The sequence below is a fragment of the Aedes albopictus genome, chromosome 3, assembly GCF_035046485.1.
Source record: "Aedes albopictus strain Foshan chromosome 3, AalbF5, whole genome shotgun sequence".
Classification (NCBI taxonomy): domain Eukaryota; kingdom Metazoa; phylum Arthropoda; class Insecta; order Diptera; family Culicidae; genus Aedes; species Aedes albopictus.
The window spans coordinates 97,281,417-97,306,660 of record NC_085138.1 but is presented as its reverse complement, the minus strand read 5'-3'; the positions used below and the strand labels follow the sequence as shown (position 1 = coordinate 97,306,660).

Here is a 25,244-nt window from a genome sequence, read left to right as displayed (position 1 = left end):
GGTGCGGGGGTGAATCTTTTTTGACCGCAGTTTCTTCTGGAGCCCATAGTAGGCACGACTCCCACTGATGATGCGCCTTCGTATTTCACGGCTCACGTTATTGTCCGCCGTTAGCAAGGAACCGAGGTAGACGAATTCTTCTACCACCTCGAAAGTATCCCCGTCTATCGTAACATTGCTGCCAAGGCTTGTCCTGTCTCGCTCAGTCCCACCTACCAGCATGTATTTTGTCTTAGCCGCATTCACCACCAGTCCGACCTTTGCTGCTTCACGTTTCAGGCGGGTGTACTGTTCTGCCACCGTTCCAAATGTTCTGGCAATAATATCCATGTCATCCGCAAAACAAACAAATTGGCCGGATTTCGTGAAGATCGTACCCCGGCTGTTGAGCCCGGCTCGTTGCATAACACCTTCAAGGGCCATGTTGAATAGTAGGCAGGAAAGTCCATCACCTTGTCGTAGTCCCCGTCGGTATTCGAATGAACTGGATAGTTCACCCGAAATCCTTATGCTGTTCTGCACACCGTCCATCGTTGCTCTTAACACTCTAGTCAGCTTCCCGGGAAAGCTGTTCTCGTCCATAATTTTCCATAGCTCTGTGCGGTCGATACAGTCGTATGCCGCTTTGAAGTCGATGAACAGGTGGTGCGTTGGGACCTGGTATTCACGGTATTTCTGGAGGATTTGCCGTACGGTGAAGATCTGGACCGTTATCGACCGGCCATCGATGAAACCGGCTTGGTAACTTCCCACGAACTCATTTACTTTAGGTGAAAGACGACGGAAGATGATCTGGGATAGCACTTTGTAGGCGGCATTCAAAATGGTGATCGCTCGAAAGTTCTCACACATTAACTTGTCGCCTTTCTTGTGGATGGGACAGATTATCCCTTCCTTCCACTCCTCCGGTAGCTGTTCGGTTTCCCAGATCTTGACTACTAACTGGTGCAGACAGGTGGCCAACTATTCCGGGCCCATCTTGATGAGTTCTGTTGCGATACCGTCCTTACCAGCCGCTTTGTTGGTTTTGAGCTGGTGGATGGCATCCTTAACTTCCCTCAGCGTGGGAGTTGGTTCGTTCCCGTCCTCTGCTGCACTAACATAGTCATTTCCTCCGCTGGCTTGGTCCTCCGTGCCTACATTCTCTTCGCCATTCAGGTGCTCGTCGAAGTGCTGCTTCCACCTTTCGATCACCTCACGTTTGTCCGTCAGGAGGCTCCCGTCCTTATCCCTGCATATTTCGGCTTGCGGCACGTAGCCTTTGCGGGATGCGTTGAGCTTCTGGTAGAACTTGCGTGTTTCCTGTGAACGGCACAGCAGTTCCATTTCCTCGCACTCCGCTTCTTCCAGGCGGCGCTTTTTCTCCCGGAAGAGACGGGTCTGCTGCTTCCGCTTCTGTCTGTATCGCTCCACATTCTGTCGGGTTCCATGCTGCAGCATTACCGCCCGCGCTGCATCCTTCTCCTCCTGAACCGCTCTGCACTCCTCGTCGAACCAATCGTTTCGTCGACTCCGTTCTACGTACCCGATAGTGCTCTCGGCTGCGTTGTTTATGGCTGCTTTGACTGTACTCCAGCAGTCCTCTAGAGGGGCCACATCGAGCACACCCTCGTCCGGCAACGCTGCCTCGAGATTCTGCGCGTATGCGGTGGCGACATCCGGTTGCTTCAGTCGCTCTAGATCGTACCGGGGCGGCCGCCGGTAATGTACGTTGTTAATAATGGAGAATTTTGGGCGCAGTTTAACCATCACCAGGTAGTGATCAGAGTCGATATTAGCGCCACGATAGGTCCTGACGTCGATAATGTCGGAGAAGTGCCTTCCATCAGTCAGTGCGATTCCGTTTGTTGTGGTGATTTCCAGGAGTAACGATACGGGAGGCTGTGCTGAAAGAAAGTGCTACGAATGGCCATGTTCTTGGAGGCGGCGAAATCGATGAAGCGTAGGCCATTTTCGTTCGTCAGCTGGTGGGCGCTGAACTTTCCAATCGTCGACCTGGATTCCTTTAGGTCCTCTATGATGATCATGACGTCGTGGTTTGGGCAGCGGTCGTACTCGCGTTCGTGCTGCGCGTAATATGCGTCCGTGTCATCATCAGTGCTCTGGAGTGAGGGCTGTGCACGTTTATTATGCTGAGGTTGAAGCATCGCCCTTGATCCTCAACCTGCATATTCTTTCGTCGATCGGCCACCAACCGATCACGCGCCTCTGCATGTCGCCCATCACTAAAAAAGCTGTTCCCAGATCACGTGTGTTGCCGCTGGTAGATGGTATGATCTAGGATAGGATATGACAACAGAAATTCGCCTGCCTTGTTATGTTTTCGTTCGATTTCTTCGACGATGGAAATCCAGTGCTGCCACTTTTCTTCATTCCAAATCTTTCAAACAATTTAAATTTATCGATTGAAATATAGATGAATATTTCGCATCGTAAATCATTAAATGCAACTAGAATAACATACCTTTCAGGCAAAATTGAATTCAAACGAAAGGTTCTTTCATTTATTTATTTATTTATTTATTTATTTATTTATTTATTTCTTTATTTATTTATTTATTTTTTTTTATTTATTTATTTATTTATTCTCTAGTTCAACGGACTTCCAAGGTCTAATTGAACATCTTAACTTAATATATACTTTACAAATATCATTCAACAGACATAAATGAACAAATTAACATTATGACTCAGATTCTGAATACATTGATGATAACTAGCACTAGAAAAGACCAACATTTCAATACATTTCAATACAATACATCACAGCGCAATCACAGCGGTTCCCAAATATAATCGCGGAATTCTCTGAAGCACAGTCCAGTCGGCCAAGTAGCAGGCAGAAGCGCGATCCGTTTAAATCGTTCGTTGACTCCGACTTTGAATGACACGTATGGCATCGATGACGTATCCTTCCACGGAGGAACTAGTTTCTTGACTACGGCATCTTCAGTTCCTAGAGAATCAGCGACAAGCTTCATAATTTGCTGCTCTGTTACGTTGTTTTTAACCCGCGTCATAAATATCCAAAATCTATCATTTGGATACCGCTCTTGAGCCACGCGGTTGCAGCAGCCTACAGCGGGTTTGGGGCTTTGTTCAATTTCAGGTAGCGACAATAGAGATGACTGTGCAAGCGAACGACTGGCTTTTGACTCCTCGACTTCACTGGTTTCGACACGGGACGTAGTAACTTGTGCAAGCGACTGATGTAGGGAAACAATTCGCTCCTTTAAGGGCGGACGGGACGGTCGGGGAAATATCCGCCATTGCTCTGTTGCTACTAAGATGGTAATCTCAGATTCTACTTCATATTTTGCAACAAAAACCTATCACTGTGTATGCTCACTTGCAGTGCATATGCTGAATGTTTTTCAGCATCTTCAGTGCGATAGAACTCGAGATTACCATCTTCAAAATCGCGAGGCAAATTGTTAGAAAGAGAGGCAAGATAGGAAAAATAACACGGTGTCCCGTTTCACCTTAACACAGCTAATTCACCATCGATGCGGGAAATATCAGCACATTTCGGTGTCGTTGGTTCAGCAGTAGGCATTTTTTCATTGAAAATGAAGCGATTATTCCTGTGTTTTCGCATCGGCCCGATACAATGATCACACAACCACCAAAAATTCAAAGATTGTCGGTAGGTAATTATTTCTTCGCGCTTCAATTTTACACAATCAGCGTGGAAAACATTTTTGCAAAAGCCTTCACAAGCAATACAATCAGCACCATATGCGATCACCTCTGAGCACTGTTTGCATGTGGACAAATTACTTGGGTCTGTATTAGAATGCATCTTCTACTTGGACATATAATATTAGCCGATTTAAGTTGCAGATTATCACTCTATTATACGTTTTATTGGATAGACCGAATAGAATTCGCGCAAAAAGCACTTTAGCTAACGTTCGATGTACTTATTGCGATTAATTAGGCCGATTTGCAATTTATAAGACGATAAACGGTGGACTAATAATGAAGCAGAAACACGAGCGCAAGAAACACACACTCATGAAGTCCGTGTGAATACATCAAAAGTTCAGCTGATTTTGCATCAAATCAAGGATATTTATCGAGGTACAGACATAGCAGCCACTTCAGGTTGATTTACATTGGAATGCTGACATTTTAAGTCGATAAAACTGGTATAGAAAAATACAATGATTTTAAATATTGGTATCACATGATAAACCTACAAACTAGCAACACGGGCAAACCAATAACAAAGCGTTCTGATCGCAGCAAACGGATATCAATTTCAACCAATCTGCGACTGGTCTTCGTTTAACAGCAAAATGGTCTCAAATCGGCTGACTACTTGACGCATCCTATCCTAGGGTATGATTACCTCTAAACGTTCGCACCATAGATCCTGTCCAACACACCTCCCGCAGGGCTACGATTCCGAACCCGCGGTCCTTCAGTAGATCGGCGAGTATGCAGGTGCTCCCGATGAAGTTGAAAGATCTGCAGTTCCACATACCGAGCTTCCTATCGCAAGTCCCTTTTCGTCGTTGTGGTCGTCGCCATTCACAGTAAAATCGCCCAGCACTAAAATGTGTAAGACCTACTCATAAACGCATAATTTCCATACCACTCATAAAATGTGTAAAAGTTAGACATTCAAAAATTTGCTCCTGCGTCCACAAAATCGTTAAGGTTGTAATTTTGTTTGTTTGGCAATCTAGCTAGGTTTACTAGTGACCTTGGCGAACCAAAAAATATAGCCATTTCGCATCTAGAATAGTGTACGAGCAGATTTTGTGAATGTGCAACTCTTACACATTTTATGAGTGGTATGGAAATTATGCATTTATGAGTAGGTCTCACACATTTTAGTGCTGAGCAGTTTTAGCGTGTTGGTATAGGTTCGCATTCTTCTCTTGTTGATTTTCCGGAGCTAGTCTTTTTTACAGCTGGCTCGCAGGGCCTGACACCAACCCACTAACCCAGGGAGCTGGGCTTACCTTCCCGGAAGCTACGGGTTCTGCATTGGCATTTCCTCCAACTACAGTGCTAAATAGCTAGGCTCAAGCGCCAGTCTTCACCGAGGGTGGTGTTTTTAGTGGGCGCCCAGGAGATAATATTTTACCTGAGCTTCCACCCCCATCACAAGATGTTGTAAGGGCAAATTTGAGAAATTTAAATGTTTCTATTGCAGAGTTACAGCTGTATTTCTGTGTCCCGATTATGGCGGATACAGGCTTTACCCGTTAGACTGTATCTCCCGAATGGGAAGGGGGGCAGCTCAGCTTGCTATTGGTCGACCCGGCATTTTCTCTGTAGTTCAAATACGATTCGCCCAAGCAACACACATGGCTATAAACAAGTTTCTAAACTTTATATGCAGCTATGTTGGAAATTATGGTACGTGAACCGATCACCTTATTAACGACTAAACTACAACTGAAAAAGCGCAAGAGGTGGAGTCAATATAAAACATCCATTCGGGTTATAACAATATTTTAATACGGAATCAATTTATAACTAAGGTACAACAAACAATCGTCTCATAAATAAATTGTGAGCAAATCGATGTTGAAACAAAGTCAGTTATAAATATGTTTCGTTAGTTTCGAATGCCGATGACGTTTGTTTTGGATGATTCCGTGTTGCGTTTCGTTCAGGTATTGTTTACAATGAGACAGCAGTGGGTCCATCAAAACTTATTCAAACAGTTTAGAGATCGCGCATAGACACGAAATACCCCGATAGTTGTTGACATTTTGCCGGTCGCCTTTCTTGTACACAGGAAACATCGTAGACGTCTTCAAAATTGATGGGAACACTCCATTGGATAACGAGAGATTAAACACGTGCAGTATGGGAATCAGCAAACTTCTAATGTCCTTTGATCTTTTAGTGGCTACGCAGTCTTTATTCTTGAAACGGGTTTATTATCTACCCAACGTTTCGGCACTTAGGGATGGTGCCTTCATCAGGGGGAACCCGTTTCAAGAATAAAGACTGCGTAGCCACTAAAAGTTCAAAGTTAAGAATTTCAGTCGATCCTTGCAAGTAATACTTTCAATGTCCTTTTCCAGAAAATCAGAAGGAATTCCATCCGGCCCGGGTTTCGTGGATGTTTTTAACCGCGCAGCCGCATCGCAAATCATTGTCGCATCGACAACAAAGTTGGCCCAAGTGTCCTCTACCAAAGGAACATTATTTGCTGTCTCAGCAACACTCGCTGCCGGAAGAGTTTCATTGCAGAAAATGCTGAAGAATTTTTCTGCAAAAAGCTGGCAAATAGTGTCTGGTGTGGATGTCACATTTCGCCCAAAGTCATCGCCGTAGGAAGACCAGATTCTTTCCTATTCTCATTCACGAACCTCCAAAACTCCTGCGGTTTGGACTTTAGATTTTGCTGAATTTTGCGCTAATATCGATTGAAACACAGACGACTAGCGATCTTGTACGTCGAGTTCAATCTGGTATAGTGCTCACGGAGAGAGAAGGTCCGGTATTTCGAATAACGCTTAAGGAGAAACTTCAAAGAATACCAATATGGCTGCAACAATGGCCGACTTAGACCCCTACTCACGTTTTCAAGAGCACAAATCTAAAAAAATCGTACCTAAACAAATGCGCTCAATTTGGAAAAGCAGCCTCTTTTTGCAGTGAGCAAAACCAGGAAAATCAAGTACAGCTTGGTTCGATGCTTCGTTCGTCAGATTTGTGCCTCTAAAGTTTGTATGCAAAATTGCAATGGGATTTCTTGATGTTTCACCTTAAGTGCAGCTCGTTTCGTTGTCTTCATCCTGCGCAGATCGCGAGTTATCCATGGATGGCTATTGATGGCGCGAATCTTTTTAGGCACATGCCTATCGACGATATGTCCCAGAATGTGCGAGAGAGTCCGCGCTGCAATGTCCACGTCATGTTCATCGAGAACATCATTCCAGTCAATAGCTGCCAGGTATTCGGTAATGCTCTGATGGTCGGCTTTAAGAAAATCGTAAAAAACCAGACTGATCGATTGCGCCAAGCTAATCTGGTGATCATGGAGTGTGATAACTAACGCTTTGTGGTGATAGACATCCTTGACCAAAAGTGACGGAGCTTCGATAATAACTGGAGCTTCCTCTTGAGCGCTAACGAAACACAAATCCAAACAGCGATTGTTTTCATTAGTCACTTGATTGATCTGTCTTAGCGTAGCGGTACTGTAACGATCGAGGAGTTTGGAAGCACCGTTGTGTATAGAGGAGTATTCGACGTCGGGATAAAGAAACCCTTTGCAGGACGACCGCCATGAACGAACTAACATTCCTTTCTCTCTACCGACGACCGTAAGGACGTGGCCGGCTCCGTTATTGATTTTCAAATATTGAGCCCTCGAATTATGCACATTGAGAGTGTGTAGCTAGTCTTAAGCATAATTCAATGGTTCTCTGAGCAACTTCGATTATTGACAGATGTATTATATTCTGAACATACACTCCCGTTCAAAAGTTTGGGGTCACCCCCTCAAAAACATGTCATTTTTTTAGGCCCATATCTCCGCCAATTTGTGTCCGATTTCGAAACCCTAGGTTTCATTCAAAAGATAATAAGTGAAAGAAACTTTGAACATGATTTAAAAGAAACTTTTTCAAAAAATTTGGTATGTAAACTTAACCCAAAGTTGCCAAATTTTCTAAAAAATGAATATAAACTTACGGCAGTGTCACTAGAAGTTGGGTCGACCAAATTTTAAGATGAGAGCGGTAAAATGACCCGTTTTCTATTAGCTTTCAACTGCTTTTTACAGAACTTAGCTAAAAAATCTAGAAAAAAAGTTATTAAGTAAATTAATCCTTGATGTCATCGACCAAAAGTTTAGGGTCACCCCTCAAAATGCTGTATCGGCCAAAAGTTTGGGGTCACTATCGTAAAACATGGAAAAGTGATTTGTTGATATCTTTGTCATCTTTCATTCAATTTTAATTCTTCTTGGCTTATTTGAAACAAAATGAATGATAGTTACGGCATAGACATTGAACCACACATATTTGTTGAAATTTACATACTAAAACTTAACGTAAAGTTGCCTCATTTTTTGAAGCGTGGTAAAATGTGCTAACTTTACATAACATTTTTATATACAAAAATCGTGAAATACGTTAAGTTGAAGACATCAAACGTAAATTTAGTTAATTATCTTTGAAATGAGCCAAAAATAATTAAAATTGAACTATAGATGACGAAAATATCACCAAATCACTTTTCCATGTTTTACGAAAGTGACCCCAAACTTTTGGTCGATGACATCAAGGATTAATTTACTTAATAACTTTTTTTCTAGATTTTTTAGCTGAGTTCTGTAAAAAGCAGTTGAAAGCTAATAGAAAATGGGTCATATTACCGCTCTTATCTTAAAATTTGGTCGACCCAACTTCCAGCGACACTGCCGTAAGTTTATATTCATTTTTTAGAAAATTTGGCAACTTTGGGTTCAGTATACATACAAAATTTTTTGAAAAAGTTTATTTTAAATCATTTTCAAAGTTTCTTTGACTTATTATCTTTTGAATGAAACCTAGGGTTTTGAAATCGGACGCAAATTGGCGGAGATATGGGCCTAAAAAAATGACATGTTTTTGAGAGGGTGACCCCAAACTTTTGAACGGGAGTGTATACTCCACTACATAAAAAGATCAATAACATTTATAATAGCCCGAAAACAGTAGACCGTGGAACAACAAACAACTTTTTCGAAGGACCTTTTTGAAGAGCGTTTTTGATCTACTAGATTGCGATCCTGGCCCTGAAAAAAAATCACGCTTTGATCTGGGGATACGTGAATACAATGAATTAACTACATCGGCTGTTTTCCTACTCTCCGCATCGACCAATGTGGCGCTAGCTTCTATACGCGAAAAATCGCTAAAAGTAAATCGCAAAAATATTGTATAGCGAATACCATCTAAAGGCAAATTCTTCAAAGTGGAACACATTATTCGAAAAAATATTTGGTAGTGGTTGTGCACAATGGTGACCACTATTAAGCCTACTAAATATTTTTTTCGGGAAAAGCTTTGTATTTCAAGTAATTCAAGTTTAGATGCATTTCGCCTGCTGATCAACTGTGGCTGCGCGCAAAGCGGGTAGTCCATTGATTTGGTTTTCTATTGATTCAATCAATTTGATCGGTTCCATATAAACATTAGCAACGGTGGAAGTAGTCTGCACCTTCATGATATGTACTTAAACTGATGAACCCAATAAATGCCACAATTTAGACCTCATCAGCCCACACACCTAAAATTGACCGTATAATGGGAAATGATGCAAATCAGTGGAAACCCCACTCCCACGGTTGTCAAAAGTTAGGAACGAATGTTTAACTTTTCCCTTCAAGCGTACTTTTACGTCCAACGTACCTACCTAGAATATTAAATGTACACTTCTGAACCACCCTTCCACCCACACACGAGCCGTGAACGATGAATCTGTGGTTGCTACGGCGTGGCGGCGGTACGTTAAAACTTCATCAAATTTGCCTGTTCAACTGGAACCGAAAAGCACCCAAAAATCAAAGCCCCACCAACCGACCAACCGACACTTGTTGCCAGAGGGCCGTAAGGGGTTGTGTTGTGTGCGTAGTCTGTACCAACCCAGCTTGTGTAGGTGTGAATGGGGGGTGGTTGATGGCAAAAATCTCTACCATCGACGACCGTCGGTTGGAACTCGCAACATTGATATACATACAGTTTATGGATTCTTGAACCTTGTGGTTCGTTAAGGTGGTTGGTTCTCATGAATGGAAAAAAGCGTTTGGTTTTTTCTTCTGGAGCGACAGATTTCACGGAACTCTTCGGTGCTTCAAGCGAAATCGATTTGTCTATTTACGGAACGCATAGGAGTTCTTTTGATTATTCAGAGCACATGTGTGTGTGTGGGAAGAAAGATTTTACAGAAAGGGTTTCATTTCAAAGCATTCATTTTCTTTTTCATCATCACCATCGTGGCTAGAAGTGCTTTCCGGGCAAATCCATGAATAATGGATAGAAGCAGGGATGGGAACACTCACTTTCAAAGAATTACACTCACTTGCTATTTTCTCAGCTCAGAAGCGTGCAATCAAGAAACGATGTATGGACGACTTCTGCCTTGTGGTTTTGTTTAAAATTTTGTCGAATAGAGTAGAGGTCGCACACGAGTCCCAAAGGCGTGACAGAGCTGTGAAAGCGACTCTCCACGAGGTGAGTGTAATTTACATTCAACTCGTGGAGAGTTGCCTTTGCAGCTCCCTCACGACTTCGGTATGTGTGTGCGACCCCTACTCTATTCGGCAAAGTTTTAGACAAAACCACAAGGCAGAAGTCGTCTAAACATCGTTTCTTGATTACACGCTTCTGAGCCGAGTAAATAGCAAGTGAGTGTAACTCTTTGCAAGTGAGTGTTCCCATCCTTGGATAGAAGGGTACTAAAATGGTTCGTTAAATGTTTTTGAGTTTTTCCTTGAACAATATATGCATTGACAGGTCTTTTCTTATCGTTACAATGCGAGAAATATACAGGACTCGATCCTTTGGAATATAAAACGGTACTCAAGAGAAACCACGGATTGACTGACTCGGAAATACATTGCTCAGGCATTTATTCTAAAAGTCCTCCATAAACCATTCCTTCAGAAATTCCTCAACATACTTGTAGAAGTTTCTCCAGGGATTTCTCAAAAAGTTACTCACTCAACGATTTGTTCACACCATTCTTCAGAAATTTTTGCAAACATTTAGCCGTTGATCTTTCAGGGTTATTTATTCAGTTATTCTTTCAGTTATTCTTTATGGGATTTCTTCAAAAAAAAAAAACATTTTATCGGTAATTTCCTCAATAATTCCTTGAAAACCTGTTCTAGGTCTTTGATTATCAACCAATTCAATTCGATTTCCTCTCAATAAGCATTTTTCCTGAGATATCTCCAAGAATTCTACGAAAATCACTTCATAAATAACCTATGAAACTCCACCAGGAGTTTTTCCATTGAATAATTTCCAAAATTCCTGCAGAAGTTTCTTATATAATTCTTTTCGGAATTCCTTCAGACATATCTCAGGGCATTCCTTCAAGTATTTCCCCTAGTATTATTCCAGAAATGCATTCTCAGATTTTTTAAGAAATTGTCTCAGAGATTTTTGTCCAGGAATCTTTCCAGGATTTTTTTTAAGAATTTATTCTACATTAGGGTGGTCCAAACTTATATGGAAAACAAAAACTTCTAAAAATGCCAAGTCTTACTTCCTCAATCAGTTGTTTTGGACTCCCAGAAGCTACGTTCAAAATTTGAGCAAAATCGGTTGAGCCCAAGGGGGCGCTCAAAACGCTTGAAGTTTGTATGGGAAAACGACGGATTCGCCGGAGCTACTTCAAAGACAACCTTTGTAGGAATTTCTGCAGGAATTCCTGAAGGACATTTCTCCAGGGATTGTTCAATTCTTTAAAGAATTCTTCTAGAAAATTTCCTTTGGTTTTTTTTTCACAAGTTCATCAAGAAATTTCTCAAAAGATTCATCTTGAAATAAGTTCACGGTATTCTCAGGAAATTTTTCCTGAGATTCCTTTACCAATTCTTTAAGATATTCCTGCAAGGATAGCTACAGAAATTTGTGCATGTATCCTTCAAACATTTCTAAAAGTATTCCTCTAGGAATTTTATCAGAATTTCCTCCACGAATTATTCTTTGGGATTTCTCCTGGAATTGTTCTATAAATTTCTCCGCCATAGTCTCCAGGAATTTCAATAAATTTCTTTTCTTCAAAATATGCAATTCCTCTATGGTTTTTCTTTAGAAATTCTAATTTTCCAAGATACAAATTAAACAATTATTGTTGGAGTTTCTTCAGAGGTTACTTCATATACTCAGGGATTCTTTCAGGCACTTATTAGGAAATTCCACTGGAAAATTTTCATTAGATTCTTTCGGAAGTCAAGGGTTTCTCCAGAAGTTCGTCCAGGTATTCTTCCAGCGAGGATTGCTTATTGTGATTCTTCAGACTTTTCTGCAGAGATTCTTGCAAGAGATGAACCAGCCTAGGGCTGAAAATCTCTATAATAAAGAAATAATAATAATAGGGATTCTTGCAGAAATATGTTCCAGTGAGGTGAGGGTTCAGAAAGCTGTCCAAAGATTCTTTCAGCAATTCTTGTAGAAATGATTCCAAAATGTATGTCTTGACGAATTGAAGAAATTCTCTCACAAATACTTGCTGCGAGTTCCCCAGTTTATTCAGGTATTTTTTCAAAGATTCCTTCAAAAATTCATTTTTTTTCAGAAATTTGTTCAGTGCTTCTTCATTTTGTTTCCATTAGAAATTTCTTCTGGTGGTACTTCGGAGATTTTTATGAATTAATCTCTTTAGAAATTGTATTTAAAATTGCTATAAAAAATCCTCCAGAGACATCTCCACTATTTTTCAAATCCTCAGAAATGTATTGAAGAATTTCTTCACGAATTCCATAAATACCATTTGTTTGCGATATATCTTCAACAATGTTTTCTTCCAATTACTTCAAGAATTCCTTCAGAAGTTTCTTATGATTTTTTTCTAAGGAATAAGATGGTATTTTCAGGCATTATCTCAGGCCTTCATTCCTGCAGAGATAACTTTGGAAAATTCTTCCAGGAAATTTTTAAGAATTACTTCTGGGGAACTCCAAAGGTATCACCAGGGATTCTCTCAAGTATTCTTCCAGCATTTTTTGCAATTTTGTGGAAAAACTTCGGATAGAATCCTGGAACTTTAGAAGGAAACCGAGCAAGAATTTCTATGAAAATTTTTGAGGAAATCTCGAGAAGAATCCCTGTAGAAATTTCAGAAAGCATTTTTGAATGAATTTTTGGAGAAATGTTTTGAGGTTATGGCTTTCAGTCTTGGAAGAAAAACTCAAAAACGGATTGTTAAGTTTTCATGAAACTCAACAATCCATTTTTGAGTTTTTCTTCAAAGACTGAAAGCCATAATCTCAAAATATAAGATCAAAAGTCGATTTCTCAAGAAAGATCTTCGGAGAAATTCGGAAAAAAAATCTTATGAAATCCCAGGGTAGTTCTTGAAAAAGTCTCAGTAGAAATCTCTGTGGATTTTCCTGGAGAAACTTCACGAGAAACCGTTGGCGAAAGACCTAGAAAGGTTTATTGAGAAATTTTTGAAAAAAATCTTTGTTACGACCCCTCGGTCGGCGCGTCGGTGTAGAGCGGTATAGACGATACAACGAACAAACGATAAGGCAAAGACGTCAATCGTATGGCATCCAGCTCTCGGACGGATTGATCTGTCATCTGCTTAAGGACGGATTGTTCCGTCATCGCCTCAACGTCATCTCACTACCGCACAGCATGAATTGCAAAATTAATCTAAAGCAAACATTTTATAGTGATTAGTTTCTCTTTCAAGTTTTTCTATTGTATTCTAAATTAGCAGAGTTTGCCAATTGTTGAAACTTAGACTTTCATAATCCTAGTGGTATGACGGAAGGAGTTATAACATGAATATCTGTTGACTAATCCCATATTGCCTTTTAAGGTGAACCAGCTTTAGTTTCTCAAATTGCACGTTGTGCCTAATGATCCATAGGAACAAATAATTTATCAGACTGATTGTAAATTGGTGGGTAAGGCAAACCAGCTCATCAACATATCACATACTGATTTGCAACTTTCTCCTATGTAGTTTTTTGCGGATCGGCGCAATCAGAGAACTGAGGATATACTCTTTAAATTCTTCCTCTCATAACAGGTTTGGTTTTAACAGAAAAAGATAAAACAAAACAAAAACTACCAAACGAAAAATTCTAACTTACAGAGAATACATATCGCGTTAGGGAAAGAATCCCGACAAGTAGGATACAAAGAAGGAGTAAAAAAATATAAGGAATACTAAACGTAAGTTTCAAATTATAATCTAAAATGATATATGTAGCTAAGCAAACTTTACATTACCGTTTACAGGAAGATTTTAATCCTGTTCCAATAAACCGATTGAAATCTTGGAAACGTTTCCTTTTACGCCTTCTTGTTGACCTTTCGTCAACAATTTAAAATCTTCGTTTATCAGCCCTAGAGCGATGATCAATCGGACACCGATCAAGACCAGGAGTGCCGCTGCGGCCCGAGTAACGCAGGCCGCATCTGTTGGTGGTTCCATCGTCCACACGAAAAACTGCAAGGTATGTGCCCAACCGAGTAACACACAAATGATCCGGTGCATCAAATGTGATTGCGAGTTTCACGAGGAGTGTGTTGGAGTTATTGAAACAGGAGCCCACGACTGGCAATGTGCCGCCTGTACAGGAAAGCATGGAGCCAGGCCAAAACAGCCGATCGTTGCTCCAACATCAGAAACGTTCGTAAGTACTAGCACAATCAGTCCGCTGGTGCACGCAACTACCGCATCGTCAGACACACAGCCAAATCCGGTGCCGAACGTGTCGGTTCCGTCCACGCTAGTTGTGTCACCAGGTTCACTATTTCCGCCTTTGCCGCAAAATATATATTTGCCACCAAACTCGCTCATGCCACCCCATTCGCTTATACCACCAAACTCGTTTATACCGCCTTATTATTCATTGCCGTCGTATCAGCCCACCCAATATCAATATGAGATATGTCCAGTTCCGTCAAGTCATCAGTCAAATATGCACGTTTCATTCGCGAGTGGAAAGAATTTCGAGCAGTGTAACACAGTGCCATCAAGATTCAGCCAGGTGATTCCATCTGTATTCAGCACAGTTCCAACCGGTTCCAGCGACGCCATGCTCAACAGGACTCTGCACGAAGGACGAACCATGAACATCCCGACGTCAGCGTACGTGAAGCAGCCTCAGAGAAATCAACATCAAGACTCTGAGGACAACCACAGCCAGTACTCCGGAACAAGTTCACAAAGGTCCGCCAAACAAAGACAGTTGAAGTTGAAGTTGCAAATTCTGGAAGAGGATAGGAAACAGCAAGAAACAGAAGAAGCAAGCAAGCGCGAATATCTACGTAAACGACACGAATTGATGACGGAGATCATAAACGATGAAGCCTCTGTGACCGATATTGAAGAAGATATGCCAGCAGCTAGAGTATCTAACTGGCTACAAGGAAAGGATTCGGCTGGGATCTCAGGGCTGCAGAATCTACGTCATTCCCAAACTGGACCCGATCAAGCAACGACCATACGTAACGCCGTTCAACAGCATCGTCGAGCTTCAAGCAACGGATAATCACGATGTAGTTCGGTCTAACAACTCTGGTTTTCATAGTTCCGTTCAGAACGTGACGTCAAGACTTCGTCAGATGGAAATCCAAAACAACGGGGAACGAGCTGCTGGTCTCCAGAGTGTACAAACGAACATCGATCATGCACAGCCTCAGAACTCAACTCCTAGACTGATGAGTTTCGAGGGAGAGGACGGGCCCTTCCTAAACCGCAACCAAATTGCCGCCCGGCAAGCCGTTTCTCGCGATCTTCCGATATTCAATGGAATCCCAGAGGAATGGCCGTTATTTCTATCTACATTCACTACTACGACCAGGATGTGCGGATACACGCAGGAGGAAAATCTAATTAGGTTGCAGAAATGTTTGAAAGGAAAAGCACTTGAAGCTGTTAAATGCAGACTGATGCATCCGTCCAACATATCCGGAATAATGTCAACGCTCAAAATGTTGTATGGTAACCCGGAGGTTATCGTGCAAAACCTGATCGCCAAAATTCATTCAACGCCACCGCCTAAAGCCGAGAAGTTGGATACTCTGGTAGAGTTTTCTTTAGCAGTACAAAATTTGTGGGCTACTATCGAGGCATGCCAACTGGATGAATATTCCTACAACGTAGCACTGGTAAATGAGCTAGTGAACAAGCTTCCGTGTGCGTTCAAAGTGGAATGGGCTAAACATCGCCGTAATTTGCCCCGTGTAAACATACAGGAACTTGCGGACTGGTTGAACGATTTAGCTGAAACAGTCTGTCCTATAGCAAACCTGCCGAGCAGTGTTCCAAAAGCAGTGCAAGGAAATCGTAACCCCGGACATCTGCACACCCACAGCGAGGAGATAACCGAAAGCTCGTTAGAAAAACAGTCAGAACCTTCAGAACCGTTGAGATTTGAGCGGAAGGATCCACAAATTACCACATGTGTGGTATGCAAAAGTAGTTGCCTGTCATTAGATAAATGTCAACGATTCATCGAACTTGGATACAACTCAAAGTGGGCTGTCGTAAAAGAATTTGGTCATTGCAGGAAATGTCTACGGAAACACAAAGGTTCGTGCAGACTGCAGCAGACGTGTGGGAAGAATGGATGCACTTACAAACACCATCAACTGCTACACAACTATGAGCGTGATGGAGCGAACGCGGCAAAGCCCAAAGAAGAAGAGTCCATTGCAGTTCTTCCGAATTTGTCAGAAGGCGAATGTAATGTACATCGACAACGTAAACCCACCGTATTGTTTCGAGTTCTTCCGATCCTGCTTCACGGCAAGAACAAATCGATCAGAACCTATGCGTTTCTAGACGACGGATCGTCACTTACCTTGATCGACGCTTCGTTAGCAAAGGAGCTGAATCTAGATGGAAAACCCGAACCATTATGCTTAAAATGGACTGGAAACAATAGTCGAAGGGAAGATGGATCGATAATATTGGATGTTGAGATGTCAGGAACGGGAAAGGCATCACGGACATATTCTGCCGTGGCTCATACAATTGCTAGCCTGAATCTGTTTCACCAAACCGTAGATTCACAGAAGTTGAAGAACCAGTACCCTCATTTGCGAGGAATACCGTTGGAGTCATATCATGACGTCCAGCCTCGGATTTTGATCGGAAGTGATAACGCTAACCTTATCTACCAGCTCAAAGGACGGGAAGGGAAGTTCCAAGAACCAATCGCAACAAAAACCCGTCTTGGATGGAGTGTCTACGGTGGTGTCGCCGGAAATGATGTATTTGTAGGCCATCACAGTATTCAAATATGTCCTTGTAGCAAAGAAGCCGATGAAACAATACAACAAGCCGTTCGTGAATACTTCCGGTTGGATGCACTTGGGATCTACAAACCGGAGAAGCTTCTAGAATCGCGCGATGACCAAAGAGCTCGTGAAATACTACAATCGATAACGCAAACAGAAAGCGGACGGTACGAAGTTAGCCTGCTGTGGAAATTCAACGATTTGCGTTTACCGAACAGCAAACCGACAGCGCTGCAGCGTTTTCGTTGTTTGGAAGGCAGGATGAAAAGAGAACCTGAATTAGCTGCCATTCTACGAGCAAAAATCGAAGACTACAAGCAAAAAGGTTATATTCGAAAATTGACTAGCGAAGAGCTGAAAGCAAGACAAGAGCGTATCTGGTACCTTCCCTTATTCCCAGTGTTCAATGCTAACAAGCCTGGGAAAGTTAGGGTAGTTTGGGACGCAGCTGCCAAAACTAATGGGGTGTCACTAAATTCTGTTTTACTCAAAGGGCCGGACTTACTTACACCTCTGGATTACGTACTCTATCGTTTTCGCGAATTTCGGATTGGTCTCAGTGGTGATGTGCGTGAGATGTACTTACAGATGCTCATGACCAAGAAAGATCAGCACTGTCTTAGAATACTGTGGTGTGATGATTCATCTGGTGATCCAAGTACGTACGTGACGCAGGTCATGCCCTTCGGTACAAGCTGCTCACCTAGCTGCGCACAATATGTGAAAAATCTCAACGCTAGTAAGTACGAGGATCAGTTTCCAGCAGCAGCAGAAGCAATATCAAAACAGCATTATGTCGATGACATGCTTGTAAGCGTGGAAACAGAAGAGGAAGCCATCCAGCTCGCCAAGGATGTCGAATATGTCCACGCTCAAGCCGGGTTTGACATGCGGAATTGGATTTCCAACTCATCCGCAGTAGTGGAAGCCATGGCGAACGAAACGTCGCACGAAAAGAACCTGAACATCGGAGCTGAACTCGGTACGGAGAAGGTATTGGGAATGTGGTGGTGCACAGCTACGGATACATTCACCTACAAACTGTCGTCGAAACATGACCCAACGTTGCTTGAGGGACTTCGTAAGCCAACTAAGCGGGAGATTCTGAGGACCTTAATGGCAGTATTTGACCCTCTCGGCCTAATATCCAACGTTCTCATATACTTGAAGGTGTTATTCCAAGAAGTGTGGAGATCTGGAATAGGATGGGATGATGTTATACCGGAAAACCTTCATGATAAGTGGAATAAATGGTTGGAAATCTTGCCAAAAGTGCCAAATATCCGCATACCTCGGTGCTACCGTATAAGCACGGAGTTAAATTTGCAAACTAACATTCAGTTGCATACCTTCGTCGATGCGAGCCTCTCTGGATACGCCGCAGTAGTTTATCTACGATTTGAACAAGGTGGCACTGTGGAATGTGCCATTGTTGGGGCTAAAACTAGGGTAGCTCCTCTCAAGTTTGTCTCCATTCCGAGATTGGAACTGCAAGCCGCAGTTATTGGAGTCAGATTAGCAGATACAATCACTAAGGCCTTATCATTCAAAATCCACCAGCGCTTCTTTTGGAGTGATTCACGGGACGTATTGTGTTGGATACAGTCGGACCATCGTCGCTATTCACAGTTTGTGGCGTTTCGCGTAAGTGAAATCCTAGAGTCAACTACTATGGCAGAATGGGGACACAAAGGATCGAAAGAAAACGTCGCTGATGACGCTACTAAATGGAACAGCCTACCGGATTTGTCACCAAGCAGCAGATGGTTCAAGGGGCCTAGTTTCTTGTGGGAAACTAGCAACAAATGGCCTTTAAACCCTTTCATACAGGACAGTACACAGGAAGAACTTCGAGCACAAGTTTTCCACCATCGCGATCAACCTAAAGATTTAATCAAGGTTCAAGATTTTTCTTCCTGGACACGCCTCCAACGAACGGCAGCTACGGTGCTAAGATCTATGCACAACTTCCGTTGTAACGCGAACAAGGAGCATCGGAAAATCGGACCCCTTGCATCATACGAGCTCCAACAAGGCGCAAACTATCTCTACCGATTAGCTCAATCAGAAGCATTTCCGGATGAAATTTCTGCAATAAGTGAGGGCCGCATTACACTGCCAAAAACAAGCCCAATTCGCTGCTTTAATCCGTTCATCGACGCACAAAAGTTAATGAGAATGCAGGGAAGAGTCAGTGCATGCGACTATGCGTCAGCTGATGCAAAACATCCGATAATTCTTCCTAAAGATCATCACATAACATGGTTGATTGTGAAGGACTATCATGAGCGTTTCCATCACCAGAATCATACTACCGTTATCAACGAACTGCGACAAATTTTCAAAATCCCGAAGATTAGGCGACTATTTCAACGAGTCAGGACGGAATGTCAGAGGTGCAAAATCAACTCGGCTGTTCCACGACCTCCAATTATGGGCGATCTTCCGTCAGCGAGACTGGCTGCTTTCACTAGACCGTTTTCTTTCGTGGGCGTGGACTACTTTGGGCCTTTGACTGTGGTGGTGGGTCGGCGAACAGAAAAGCGATGGGGTGTGCTAATAACATGTCTGACGGTACGGGCAATACATATTGAAATCGCGCACTCGCTGAGTGCCAGTTCTTGCGTGATGGCATTACGGAATTTCATGGCACGGCGTGGTGTACCAATTAGAATACATAGTGACCGTGGAACAAACTTTACGGCGGCGAACAAAGAATTGGCTGCGGCAAACGAAGATCTCAGGGCTGCGCTTAAAGAGATGGAGCAAGATAAAGTTATTGCAGAAATTGTTAGCTCCGATACAGAATGGACTTTCCTTCCTCCAGCATCACCACACATGGGCGGAGCCTGGGAGCGGCTGATACAAACGGTGAAAAAAACTTACGCGCAATGCAGCCTGGAAGAAACCCTACGGATGAAGTTCTCCGTAATATGTTAGCAGAGGTAGAAAACGTCGTCAATTCACATCCTCTGACATACGTTCCAGTAGAAGATTCGGAGGCACCAGTCCTCACTCCTAACCATTTCCTGTTGGGGTCATCGAATGGCCTCAAGCCGTTGTCACTATTTGATGACAGTGCAGCGGTTCTACGACGATCATGCTGTATGTCGCAAATCGAAGCGAACATTTTTTGGAAAAGGTGGTTGCGCGACTATCTGCCGGAAATAACCAGACGAACGAAGTGGTTCAGCAAAGTAAAACCGATCGAGGTGGACAATATAGTGATAGTTGTCGACCCGGAACTACCACGCAACTGTTGGCCGAAAGGGCGAGTTATATCGGTCAACACAAGCAAGGACGGGCAGGTACGTTCAGCAACCGTGCAAACCAAAACGGGCATATACGAACGTCCAGCAACTAAACTTGCGGTTCTTGATGTCCGACGCGATCAGCTAGTAAGCCAGGAACCTGGCGTACCCGGGGGGGAGTGTTACGACCCCTCGGTCGGCGCGTCGGTGTAGAGCGGTATAGACGATACAACGAACAAACGATAAGGCAAAGACGTCAATCGTATGGCATCCAGCTCTCGGACGGATTGATCTGTCATCTGCTTAAGGACGGATTGTTCCGTCATCGCCTCAACGTCATCTCACTACCGCACAGCATGAATTGCAAAATTAATCTAAAGCAAACATTTTATAGTGATTAGTTTCTCTTTCAAGTTTTTCTATTGTATTCTAAATTAGCAGAGTTTGCCAATTGTTGAAACTTAGACTTTCATAATCCTAGTGGTATGACGGAAGGAGTTATAACATGAATATCTGTTGACTAATCCCATATTGCCTTTTAAGGTGAACCAGCTTTAGTTTCTCAAATTGCACGTTGTGCCTAATGATCCATAGGAACAAATAATTTATCAGACTGATTGTAAATTGGTGGGTAAGGCAAACCAGCTCATCAACATATCACATACTGATTTGCAACTTTCTCCTATGTAGTTTTTTGCGGATCGGCGCAATCAGAGAACTGAGGATATACTCTTTAAATTCTTCCTCTCATAACAGGTTTGGTTTTAACAGAAAAAGATAAAACAAAACAAAAACTACCAAACGAAAAATTCTAACTTACAGAGAATACATATCGCGTTAGGGAAAGAATCCCGACAAGTAGGATACAAAGAAGGAGTAAAAAAATATAAGGAATACTAAACGTAAGTTTCAAATTATAATCTAAAATGATATATGTAGCTAAGCAAACTTTACATTACCGTTTACAGGAAGATTTTAATCCTGTTCCAATAAACCGATTGAAATCTTGGAAACGTTTCCTTTTACGCCTTCTTGTTGACCTTTCGTCAACAATCTTTGATAAATTTTTTAGAAGATTTCCTGGAGCTATTCCTGGAACAATATCTGTGTATGTACCCCAAAAGAAGTTCCTGCAGAAATTCTTGGAAAAGTTTCTGTTATGCAGAAATGCCTTGATAAGTTTCAGTAAAGATCACTAAAAAACACACTTTTCTAAAGAATTACTGTAGAAATTCATTGACAATATTTTTGAAAAAAAATCCTTCAAAAATTCGTGGATAAATTTTAAGAGAAAATTTTGAACAAAATTCTGTGATAATACTTTTTGTATCAACTCGTGCAGGAATATCTGGAGGAATTTCTGCAGCATTTCCTGAATTGATTCTCTGGAGAAATTTGGGGGCATATTCCTGCGGGGGTTTTCGTTAGAATTTCTTGAGCAATTTCTGAACAAATATTTGGTTGACTTCTTGAAGAAATAGCTGTATGAGTTTCTGAAGGACTCTCTGGAAGATATTCTTTGAAAGATTTTATTAAGGATACTCTAGTGAAATTTCCGAAGACTTCTTTAAATAAATCACCAGAAAAATTTCAAAAGTAATCCCTGGCGGAGTTTTAGAAGGAGCTCAGCCCAGCCAAATCATCCTAAACGAATTCTTGAGGACATTTTTTAAAATTTCGCCAACGGTTTCTCGTGAAGTTTCTCCAGGAATGTCCACAGAAACTTCTACTGGGGCTTTTTCGAGAACTACCCTGGGATTTCATAAGATATTTCCACAAACATTCATTCAAAAATGCTTCCTGAAATTTCTACAGGGATTCTTCTGGAGATTTCTTCAGGAATTTTTCCAGAAATTCTAGCTCGGGTATCGGAAATCGCAAACAAATGGTATTTGTGGAATTCTTGAAGAATTCTTCAATAAATTTCTGAGGATTTTTTGAACTTGTGGAGACATGCCTAGAGGATTTTAAGAGAAATTTCTAAAACAATTTCTAAAGAGATTAGTAGACAAAAATCATCAAAGTTCCACCTAGAGAAATTTTTGAAGGAAATTCTGCAGAAACACAATAGAAATGAATTTTCGAAGAAAGCTTTGATAGAATACCAGGAAAACCTGGGCAACCATCTGCAAGTATTCATAGAAGAACTTCTTCAAAATATTCCTTGAAAATGCCAAGACATTCATTTTGGAATGATTTCTACAGAACTTGCTGAGAGAATCTTTGGAGAAATTCCTGAACCATTATCTACTGGAAAATTTAGAATACCTGGAAGACCTTTTGAGGAAACCCTTGACTTCCAGAAAAATGTAATGGGAATTTTCCTGAGAAATTTGAATCAAAGAAGACACTGGAAAAATATCTTAAAAATTCTTGGAAGTATTTCTAAAGAAACCTCTGGAGAAGTCTCTGAACCAAACCTTGGTAGATGACAAGACCGAATCCTTGGAGTGATTTTTGGAAGAAATCCATAAATTTTGTCCTATAGGAGTCAAACATTCTTCATGAGATTTTTAACAATGAGTTTGTCAAAACTCATTGTTCAAATTCTCATGAAGAATATCCAGGAAAATTACTAAAATTTTTATGGAAACTTTGGAAAAATTTCTGAAAGGGTTTGTGGCATAAGTATTTTCTAAGGACATCCTTGGTACAATTTCTTGAGAAACGCTGAACTCAGAACAGATTTTCAGATCACTTCATGATCTCCTCATCAAATTCTCGTACGGTTTTCTGAACGAATCCCTGGATGATCTTCTGAGGAAACTTTTCTAGAAATATTGGCGAAACTTCAGGAGGATTCTCTGAATTCTAAAAAAAACAAGATGAGTGTCACAAGCCATTCATGGAGACGTTTCAAAAGAAATCCGGGACAAATTTTCTGAAGGGAATTTTAAGTGATACCGTCTTCCAAGGTAGAATTTCTTAAAAATATCATTTTTTTTTTCAAGAAATAGCATAAGGAAACTCTTAAGATATATCTAGAGGATTTTACTGCATTCCATGGAATAATTTCTGAAGATATCCATGGATGGTTTTTACTGATGTTCTAAAGAAATCCTTTCTAAAGAATGAATTCAGAACTTTTGATTTCCTGAAAAAAATCGTTAGAAAATTTTTCTGAAAGAATCTCACGAGAGATTTTCGAAAAAAGTCCACGGAGCAAGTTCTCATTGAACTCTGTAGCAATGCATGGATGATTTTATAAAAGAATCCCTGGAGAACTTTCTGACGGAATCAAACGAAAATTTTCCGAAAGAAATCCTTGAAGAATTTTCTAAAGACCCAAATTAGGAATCCATGAAGGACTTATGAAAGAGTTCTAAGTATTGAAGTTCTATGTTTCTAGATTGATCTTCAGGAAGCTTCAGAGGAGTTCATGAATTTTATTATTATTCAGACATTCCATAGAATATCTGTTTTATGTCCATAATTTTAAAGGTATTCAAAATATACTATATAACGCTATTATTATTATTAATATTTATTAAAGACACTTTACCAATATAACGCTAGGTGGGGAAGAATTGTATCAAATTATCGTTTTTTTCTGTATAACTGAATGTGCCTATTCTCTGTGCAGCCAAAGTTAAACGAGCCGCATTAACACCGTCCAATCTGTTGAACCCGTTTCTCGTCCTCGTTTTTCCTCTGTAAAATACTGCAATTCACCTCCTGTGTTGTTAGCACCTTCTTATATTATAGCAACAAGTGGTTGACATTCATTTTCATCTTGTCAGTCAGGATGGGTTAGGTTAGGACGGGTGCTGTCGCTTAAGGATTCCAGTCCTGATGGTATCGCACTCGCCGCCAAGAGCACTCATGAAGATAAATGCTAGATACCGGTGAATAAGTGGAGCTTTTTGGGCTGTTCATTTACCACCGTGAAGGATTTATTTATTCGATTTACTCCCACTCGAGGGGATAATATTTTGGAAGGGTCGTTTAGCACGACCAGCAGCGGGAAGGGAAAACATAAATTCAAGTGATGTAATTATAAGGTTAGAAATTTTGCACATATAGGGTATTCTAGCTTGCATCGCCTTTTCTCTCTACCAACTTTTATTTTGCACCTTATTTCTTATGTGCTTTATTATTTCTTCTACCTTCTATGTTTTTGGATTTGAGTTCTTGTAAAAAAAATGAATGAAGTTTTTTCTTGCTTCAACAGTATTTGAATTTGGCATCGAGCATATGAATTTGATAAGTTAGAGCAAAATAGTTATTCATTTTAAGATACCTGAATACCTTTTAAAGTTAAAGTATGCTATCAGTTCATATTTCTTAATAACTAAACAATCTAGTTAAGAAAAGTTGGCAAAGAATGCCTCAATAAATTAGTCTAACGGCGAAGACGGCTAGACACTGCGGCGTCAAAGCTGCCGGCTGCCGGCTCCAAATGAACATTCATTAAGAACCCAAAACGAACGAAAACAGATAGCCAACAGGGCACCATTTTATTAGTAGAGACACTGCTTCCATCTAATAAAATTATACTGGAATGCTAAACCCCCGGTAAGCAAAATTGGTTTATTTCTGTTGCCGCCACTCGCCAAAGGACAATCATGTTACCTAATCCCTTTGGAGTGCTTGAAATCCAAGCTACACGCAATCAAAGTCGCAAGTCCAACTTCCCAAATTCGCTCGGAAAATTTATCGTTTCGGATCATTGGTACACCTACGGTAGTCGTCAGCACTGTTTTCTGTGCCGTACCTAGCAGCATCCGACGACGCGTCTTTGTTAGCCAAATCCTGTGGAAAATTAATGAAAAGAAATGGCTAAACAAATACCTACTCGACGACGTCGTCGTCGTCTTCGCTGTCTCGTCGCATGTTTCGCTCAAAATGAAATTCTGCGACCCTAGGGCGACTCTTCGGTACTATGTTGTTCCGTATAATAAGGGTCGAATCAAGATGTTGAAAAAAAAAGCTCGAATATAAGACGGATTGGAAAATGTTATTTGATTATCAACTAATTTCACTGCCGACATATTACAACAAACGGAAATTTGCACAAGAAGTGGTGAAACTGAAAAAT

General features: G+C 41.3%; 2 protein-coding genes across 3 annotated transcripts in view; one reads left to right on the top strand and one right to left on the bottom strand.

Annotated features, from left to right (window-relative positions):
• The window catches only part of LOC115267628 (neuropeptide CCHamide-2 receptor-like), a 204,338-nt gene that overhangs the window by 74,635 nt on the left and 104,459 nt on the right, over nt 1-25,244 (bottom strand). The gene's annotated exons all lie outside the window — the stretch shown is intronic.
• On the top strand, nt 14,060-20,419 carry LOC134290290 (uncharacterized). Its single transcript, XM_062857391.1, has 3 exons — nt 14,060-15,061; nt 15,105-19,890; nt 19,944-20,419. The coding sequence occupies exons 1-3, from the start codon at nt 14,060-14,062 to the stop codon at nt 20,417-20,419; spliced, it is 6,264 nt and encodes a 2,087-aa protein (XP_062713375.1).